Raw genomic sequence first — 9,362 nt, forward strand, 5'->3', positions numbered from 1 at the left:
GAAGTCAGAATAGTTCCCAGCAAATCCAAGTACAAAAAAAACCCTGATAAATGAGATTATCCTGCAAATCCAACTTCCCCAATGTTTAGTTACTATCAAAATCATGAAGGTACATTTGGCTGTGAGCCAAAAAACAGAATACACAACACCAAAGTTTATGCAAAAGAGTAGAAGAGAGAGTGAGCAGCCAAGAAAAGTAAAATTTGTAAGCAAACTCTGAGCACAAGGTACAAACCCAGGCAGATTCCTCAGCGGGAATTGTCTTGTAACCAAGTTCCTGGGAGGGCCTCCCTAGATTCATACCTAGTTCTGACACTCCACTGGTCTCATGATCCCGGCCAGTACTAACCTTCTCAGAGCCTCAAGTTTCCTCTTCTGTAAGTCAGTAATGTATGGTTAACAGAACTGTGGGAAGAATTAAATTAGGTGGTGCAGATAAAGCATTTGTTCCGTACTTGGAACATAGTCCCCTATATACCAGGCGGCACAATGACTTCTGGTGATGAACTGGTGATCAAGACGGTCAAGGATCTGGTACTAATACAGGTTACACACTCAGATGACAGCCACTGCCCTGGGGTCATCCAAGGGACATCTGCTTGCCTTCAATACTTAAAGTCAGGACTGGCTACATAAATTTATGGATCCCAGTACAAAATGAAGATGTAAAGTCCCTTGCTCAAAAATTATTAACTTCAAGATGGAATCAGCACACACACACACACACACACACACACACACACACACACACATCATTAATTCAATTTGTGAGACTCCAGAGTCTTGTTACCCACAATGCAGTTATCGGCCCTTCCCTAAAAATCTGTCCCTCTCTCCAGTCTACCTTGGAAACAAACTCTTTAGTGTGGAAGTCATCAGGGGACTCTGCCCAAATGAAGTCCCGAAAAAAACAGGCTGCTTGGGGCCTGGTGTCTGCTGGGGACAGCCCTACTTCCCAGGCAGCGCTTGGGAATGGAACGTAACAGACTTAGACAGCCAACCGTATCTGAGACTCAGTGGTCTCTTCAAAAGAAAACGGGGGTGTGCGGCAGGCAGGAACATGCCCTTGGAGTGACACCAGGTGCTGAAGGTAACAGGTTTGCCTGAAAACTCATTTGTGGTCACTTAATAGAACATTCGCTGCTGAAGATTACCTTAGTGACCAGAGTAGGACACTGTGGGGTGGGAAGGTTAGTTCTCTTTCTACCCAGCTGTCTCCATAAGTGGCAGAGGCCGAATCCTTGAGAACACGGGCATCAGTCAGTCTGTTCACGGCCCAGTGGTCAAGAGCACTCTTCTGCACCTGTTTACTTATGAAGCAGCAAAGTATTAAAAATACACTGCTGAAATTGCAACTGTATTCCCAAAGCTTTAACACCAAGCTGCCTGAGCCTCTGCCCCAGCATAAAAGAGAATGGTCTCCACTTCCCCAGGGGAAGGCAGTAGAGAGGCACAGGCCTGAGGCCGCAATCCCAGCTGTATTACTTGCCATCTGTGTGAACTTGGAGAAATTGCGCAACCTCTCTAAGCCTCGGTTTAAATGCCATTATGTGTGGAAAGTGCTTACTACATTGTCTGGCATGCAGTAAGAGCTCAATGAATACTAACTGATTTCACTCTTCAAATTATACCTCATAGTATGTTCTCTGCTACAACTCACACTACAAAACTTGGGCAACAGGCGGTAATAGAAGGTCAGCAACCATACAGTTAATACTTTTATAGAAAAGTCCTGCCTAATGGTATAAAAATTCTTAAAACTCTTTTGCTATGTGAACTCCAGAGATGGTAGATCACTGTTTATTATGTTTGTGTGATTTTTACCTTATGATTTATGTTATGACTCTTTGCCTCATCCAGTTCAAGTTCAGAATTTAAAATGTTTGTCCTACATCATTATAGTCAGTCACAGCAAATACAGCTTGGCATATTCATATTCATTCAGGGTTAAAAACAGCTCAATTTTAAGACAACTGAAGACCATATGAAATCACAGGTGTATGTTTCCTCCTCTTTTTTGAATGGGCTCATTTACAAAAACAAGGGACACCCTCAGTGAGATGATGCATTGACACAACAGCTACCATGTACTTAAATGTACCAACAATCATGAGGACAGCACAGGATCGGGCAACATTTCACTCTGTTCTACACAAGGTCACCATGAATCAGAGCCCACTTGGGGGCAACTAACAACAACAGAACAATTTGAGGTACATCATGAGTTTCTGTTCTTGGTTGGTTAGTTAGTTTATAGCCTGTGAATGGTGTTGGATTTGTGTTGATTCATCCACCTTCTCATGATCTTCCCCCACTGAGGCAGACATATTTATTATGACAGGTACAGCCTATGACCAACAAACTAGGCCAAGTTCACCAGGCTAGTATCAGTTGCCATGGAGCCAACTCTTGACTCATGGTGACCCCATGTGTATCAGCGTAGTTAAAGGTGTGTGCGCCACAGGGTTTTCAATAGCAGATTCTTCAGAAGTGGATCACCAGGCTTTTATTCCAAGGCACCTCTGGGTGAACTCAAACCTCCAACCTTTTGCTTGGTAGCCCAGCGCATTAACCATTTGCATCACGCAGGGATTCCTAACCAGTCCATCAAGGAAAAAACATCTAGAACTCAGACCTTTTTTTTTTTTTTTGCATTGGGCAAATCTGCTGCAAAAGACCTCTTTAAATTATTAATAAGCAAAGATGTCGCTTTGAGGACTAAGGTGCACCAGACCCAAGCCATGGTGTTTTCAATCATCTCATATGCATGCAAAAGCTGGAAAATGAATAAGGAAGACTGAAGAAGAATTGATGCATCTGAATATACCATGGACTTCCAAAAGAACAAAAAAATCTATCCTGGAAGAAGTACAGCCCGAATGCTCCTTAGAAGCAAGGATGCTTGGACATGTTACCAGGAGGGACCAGTCCCTGCAGAAGGACATCATGCTTGGTAAAGTAGGGGGTCAGCAAAAGAAAGGACCACCCTCAAGGAGATGGGCTGACACAGTGGTTGCAGTGATGGGCTCAAGAACAGCAACGAACGTAAGGCTGGCCCAGGATAGTGCAGTGGTCTGCTCTGTTGTATACAGGGTCACTATGAGTCAGAACCAACTCAATGGCACCTAACAACAACAATAAATTCAAGATTAAACAAGCATTTTTACTTGTCACATTCTCAAGTCTAACGTTGCATTTTAGTTCATAATAAAAAAAAATAAGACATATAAAATATGAGAGAAAAATACCAGAAAGCAAAGAAGTGCATCACAAGCTGCCATCCTCCCTTAGGTGCCCTGCCTGACCTGCCCTGCCACAGGTCCCCGTACAGCCATGCTCCAGCCAGCCTTGTGGCCAAGAAGGACGTCATAGGTAGGGGTTCATCACCCATGACTTTTAGGGTCATGCACAAAGCAGGGGTTCAATAAATATTTGTTCAGTGGATTAATGAAAATAACAGAATGAAGACTTATTTTTATAGGTACTAAACAATCCTCATGAGAGTCTTATGATTTCCTGCTTGTTGATGACCAAACCCCAATCTTTCCATATTTTGAGAGAATAGTTTAAAAGGTAGCCTAATACTTACCACTGAGTGGCAGTAGTCATTCCATGGGAGGCATAAGAATAACATCAAATACCAGCAATAAAATCACAATACATGAACATTTTATATTTCAAAAGCAATGTGTTGTCTATAAATCACTTTCTCATTTAATCATCATAGGCATTATACGGAAATATACCAAATCTTATTGCTGTTTTTTTGATGGCAGAAGGGGGAAAAAGGTGAAATCCAGAGCAAACCAACCGTAAGTCAAGAATAAAAAGAAACTTATGAACTGAAAGGAACCTCGTTGCTGATCTTGTCCAACCTCCCAGGAAAACCTGGTTAAACATGTTTTTCTCTTTCATTATAACTGGACTATGTTCTCCTACCTTATTCAAAAAGCTCTGCACATCATCTTACTAATTCTACCTGTCAGAAGAGAAATGGAGCAAGATGCTGGTACTGCCTGTTAGAACAGCAACAAAACCTTTCCTTTCAGGCTTGACAGGTATGAACACGGCCTTTAAACCTCATTATGGAGAAAAAAAAGGAAGGGCCGGTGTGTGTTCTCCTAGGAAAATTCCTTTATCAACTGGCAAAAAGAGATCTTGATTTTTAAATTGCCACCCAGGCTAAACAAATCACATCTGATAATCTCAAAGTTAAGAGTAAAGAATACCTTCTGCATTCCACAAAACCAAACGCCTAATCCAAATAGATTTTATCTTGGCTCAGTTTAGAAGCTGGTGAGAAAAAGTAGAATTGTCCCTTCATGTCATATCCATTCAGTTCAACAAATAAATGTCCTACCACGCGCCAGTACCATGCTAGGCAGGCGGTGGGTGATACATGTAATTATTTAGGATTAGCCAGTTACCACATATTTCCCTGAACTAAATGCATTAAAACAAAAGTTACCATAGAGTCGATTCCTACTCATGGCGATCCCATGTGTTCCAGAGCAAAACTGTGCCCCACAGGGTTTCCACAGCTGTGACCTTGAAAGTAGATCACCAGGCCTTTCTTCCTAGGTGTCTCTGGACAGATCTGAACCACCAACCAGTTGGTTAGTAGCCAAACAGTTAAAAACCCTGTCTTAAACATTAAGGGACTGTCCCTCACTTTATCTATCATCTCTAAAGAAGAGTACTTCTTTTAAGTTAAGAAATCAATAGCAACCTCTGAAATAGATTCTTCATCTGTTTTAGGATCTCAATCCTATTAAAAGCTGTTAAAAATAGCACCTCCATCTTTCTCTCACTTTTCTTCCCTTCTGCTCTCCTCCACATGAAAAGGTTAAGTGATGATATCCAGTCCAAAGAACAATGGACAATGCATACACAAAGCTCCCTCCTTCAACTTCCAACAGCAGCAAGAAAGTCAAACACGGATTTAAGAAAAAGAAGACACACACCATTATTCCTGTCAAGTGTATAAACAGGGCACTTACTCTAGTCCACAAACTCAGCAAAATCTGAAGAATCAAACTTGTAATGAAAAGAAGCCTTTTTTCTAAGTAGTAAGTGAAAGAAGTACAGCCAGAGCCCTCCTTGTAAACAAAGATGGCGAGACTTCATCTCACATACTTTGGACATGTTATCAGAAGGGACCAGTTCCCGGAGAAGGACATCATGCTTGGTAAGGTAGAAGGGTCAGTGAACAAGAAGAAAACCCTCAATGGCATGGACTGACACGGTGGCTGGAACAATGGGCTCAAGCATAACAATGACTGTGAGGACAGCGCAGGTCTAGGCAGTATTTAGTTCTGTTGTACACAGGGTCACTATGAGTGACTGACTTGATGGCACCTAATAACAACAAGTAAAAGAACCTGGGAATTAGTTTAACTCTAAAATAAGATCACAGATACTGTCAAATAAGTTTTTATTTTTCAGAAATGGGTTTTTCATAACCATCATAAAGGTTCTGCATGAGGAAACAAGTCAATCTGAAAGAAGAAAGCAATGGTCTGTGGCATATCATTTTCTCTGAAAGTTAGTAGGCAAAACGTAAATACAAAAAGATCACCTCAGGAGGAGTGTTTTTGTTTGTGTGTGTTTTTTATTTTTTCAGTCCAATCTCAGTTAAAACTGGGCTTAATGCTTAAGGATCTTCTTAAACCTTTTGATATGAGATACTTTGCACACTCAAACACTGAACTGTTTCCTTTATGATTTATTTCCTCACCTCCAATAATCATCCAAATAATGCTTTGTTGAAGAAGAACTGACACATTTGAATTAGGGTATTGGCAAAGATATACTGTGGCCTATAGAAGAATGAACAAATCTGTCTTGGAAGAAGTATAACCAGAACACTCCTTAGAAGTCTGGATAGTAAGAACCTCTCATGTACTTTGGACATGTTTTTAGGAGGCACTGATCTGTCTTGGAAGAAGCAAGGATGCTCTTTAGAAGCAAGGATGGCAAGACTGCGTCTCACATACTTTGGACACGTTGTCAGGAAGGATCTGTCCCTGGAGAAGGACATCATGCTTGGTAAAGTAGAGCATCAGTGAAAGAAAGGAAGACCCTCAATGAGATGGACTGACACAGTAGCTGCAACAACGGGCTCAAGCACAACGACTGTGAGGATGGTGCAGGACCACAGGATCAGTTGTATGAGGGGTCACTATGAGCTGGAAATGAGTCCATGGCACCTAACAACAACATTGCTTTGTTATTTTTTATGGGAATGTTACACCACACTTGTCATTTTTTTAAAAAAGCAAAGTTAAGGTAACAAAATAATGATTTTTTAAAACAAGCTAACCTAGTGTGGGGGGCGTGACAGGTAAAACACGACAGAATGTCAAGTTTGGGATCCATTATTTTGACACCAAACTGATAGTAAGCTGGCAAAGAAATTAACCTACTTTTTGGGTAAACTGGAGCCCCACAAACATTCATCTAAACCCTGGTGGCGTAGTGTTTAAGTGCTACGGCTGCTAACCAAAGGGTCGGCAGTTCAAATCCACCAGGCCCTCCTTGGAAACTCTATGGGGCAGTTCTACTCTGTCCCATAGGGTCGCTATGAGTCGGAATCGACTCAATGGCACTGGGTTTGGCGGTTTTTGGTTTATCTAGAGGTTAATCTGAATAATTAACCAGTGTTTCAATATTGTTTTCACTAAGTGTTTTGGTAGGTTTGGCACCTCAAAGATAGCTTTGATGCAATTTGTACATTTAAAACACACTTAGTGCAAAAAGAAATTAATAAAATGATCAGAACCACTTGATTTTCTCTTTAGGAACTAAGTATCCAAAATTAGCTTTGAATAGTAGGGGTAATGTTGCTCTTTCCTACTCGGCAATTATCCTCAATAATTTTGGCTTTAATTTGGGCATAGCGCTGTATTTTACAAGACAAGCTACAAATTAACCAGTTATTTAACTTAGAAAATAATCTTTCAGTCACATTAGGCAACTCTCTTAACCTACAGGGCACTTTACATTTTACAGCATGCTTTTTATCAGATAATACGCTTAATGGTAGTGGGTGGATACCGTCCCTCTATCACAAACAGACGAAGTTAGTGCCATCACCAAAAGAACAACAAAACAGAATTTGAACTCGGAATTTTTGACTCTGGTGAGCGCTCCACCTACAAGGTCAAGTTTTAACTGCAGTGATGATCCTCCCTCAGGAGAGCCATACAGCTTTAGGGGAAACATATTCTTCATGTAAACTAAAATAAGCCCAAGTACACTTAACAACACTACAAAGCCAGTCATTGTCCAACATTCCTTTATCAGGAAAGCATCCACAGTCTTTCTTAGTACAGCCTAAAGTGTAATTCCTAGAAGGCACTGGCAAATCTCTGCCAGGCCAGCCTGCAGTAGAAAACCCGTGCATGTGTCCAACAAGATGACAGGAGGGCCAGTGTTTTTAACTCTGCTTCAACTCAGCCTTGCAATAGCGGTTCTGGCTCACACGGTAAACATAGTAATTGCATAGGATTTGACACAGCCAATGTAAATGCCGATTCCCTTGACCACAGACATGCAGCTCTGGGGAAATATAATTTCTGGAACAATACATGGTACTTGCATAATTGCACAAACGCACAAATCATTTTTTAAAATAATGTTCAGTCTCAGCTCTGCGCTGACACTTTTCCCACCTAAACTTCTCAGTACAAGCCTGGCCTAAAAGCACACTAGGGACCCAATCCATGCACGGGGTAAAAGCAGCATGCACCCACGATCTGAGCCGAACGGTGGGACAATGCCTGCCCAGTCCTGTTCTGGCCGGGTTGCGATGGAGTTTACTCCCGTCTACTTTATGGTAATGTTCTTTTAAAACCCCGCCGCGACCGAGGTCATAGCTTTAGGGATCTAATAACAACCAAATGACCAAGGCTGCCAGGCACTTAGTGAGCCATTCTGGTTATAGCTCTTTAATAGTACCTGGAGTTCTGCTGGAGGGAAAGCGGAAAACTCCTGCTTCCCCGGAAAGAAGTCCCTTACGGGGAGAGCAGAGTGAAGCAAAGACACCGACCGCGGGCAGACGCCCCGCCGCCGCGGCCCCATCTCCCCGGCAGCCCCAGTGCGACCCTCGCCCCGCAGCCCGGCTGGCCCCGGCCGCACCTTTACCTGTCAGTCCCACCATCCCCTCTATGCTGCTGCCCCGCGGCCCCGACGGCCGCCTCTCCGAGTCCCGGGCACAGCTTTTCAGCTGGCTGCAGGAGAAAGAACCCCAAAGGCATCCTATCCCAAAGAAAGAAAAGCAAAGAGGCTGCTCCTCCAGGCGGAGGGACATGGGGCACGTCGGAAGCTGAGAGGCGACATGCCACCCCTGTCCCGCACCTACCAGATAATCCATGTACAGAAACGCCTCAGTTATTCGGAGATCAGACATCCGGCAGTCTAAAGCATCCGGAACGGCTCCGAACCCGGAAAAAAAAAGGAGCGTCTCTGGCTGCGAGCAAGCAGCCCCTGAAAAGCCAGCAACAGCGAAAATAGCCGAGAGCAGCCGAGAAGACGAAGATTACACAAGGGGCGCGGCGATTGGCCGGTCGCGCGAGAAGAAGGAAAGGCTAGTGCTGATTGGCTGCGGGGCCTATAAAAGGCAGGCCAGTGCGGGGGGCTGGAGAGAAGCGCGGGAGAGGCGACGCTGCTTGTCTCGGTTCGGAGGGTGCAGGGCAGGCGTAGGGCGGCGCAAGCCGAAGAGCCAGTCGGGAAGAGCGGAAAATCGGCAGGTGCTGCCACCGCCGGAGTTGTGTGTGCTTCTGTAGCCTCCTGGTTAGATAAAGCGTAGCAGAGCTCTGTGCTCCTGTACCAGGGAATCTTGGAGTCCCTTCCAGCCCTCCCCAGTAGGAAGCAAGCGTTGCAATGTGGGAGGCGAGGTAGCCACAGACACTTAATGTCTCTTTTGGCAGCGCTTTCTTAAAGGCTCTGCCGTCGCGAAACGGGTACTGCCGGGACGAGAAGTGTGGAAGAGCGTACTTCGTGAACAGGCAAAACTGTACGGGATTCGGGACCCGGAAGACTCCGCCTCACCTTCGTCTTGTGAAACTGCTAAGGCGGACAACTGCTGCCTGATGTCCCTGGGCGTGCACACGCGACACACACAGGAGGCGCCCTCTTATCTGAACTCCAGACTGCCGCCTGCCTGAGAACTCTGTCCACCATGTGAAAGAAAAAAAGTTTAGGGATTCACTGTTGTCAGTTGTAATTCTCAAACACTTGGGAAGAAGAACTCATCAGTTTTTGGCAAGCTTTAAGTCCAGTTACACTGAGCACAAATACAACGCCTCTGAATAAAAGGAGCAATAGAAAAAGAAGCTCTCCGAAAAGATCCGAGTAAAGTA

General features: G+C 44.0%; 1 protein-coding gene across 2 annotated transcripts in view; it reads right to left on the reverse strand.

Annotated features, from left to right (window-relative positions):
- Positions 1–8,521, reverse strand: part of ARL15 (ADP ribosylation factor like GTPase 15) — a 526,064-nt gene extending 517,543 nt beyond the window's left edge. For both annotated transcript variants that reach the window (XM_049863688.1, XM_049863679.1), the window contains exon 1: positions 8,363–8,521. In XM_049863688.1, the coding sequence (XP_049719645.1) occupies positions 8,363–8,410 (48 nt within the window). In that variant the 5' untranslated portion in view covers positions 8,411–8,521. The remainder of the gene's footprint in view (positions 1–8,362) is intronic.
- Between the last annotated feature and the right edge of the window lie 841 nt (positions 8,522–9,362).

Source organism: Elephas maximus, chromosome 2 (genome assembly GCF_024166365.1).
Source record: "Elephas maximus indicus isolate mEleMax1 chromosome 2, mEleMax1 primary haplotype, whole genome shotgun sequence".
In the NCBI taxonomy this organism is placed as follows: Eukaryota; Metazoa; Chordata; class Mammalia; order Proboscidea; family Elephantidae; genus Elephas; species Elephas maximus.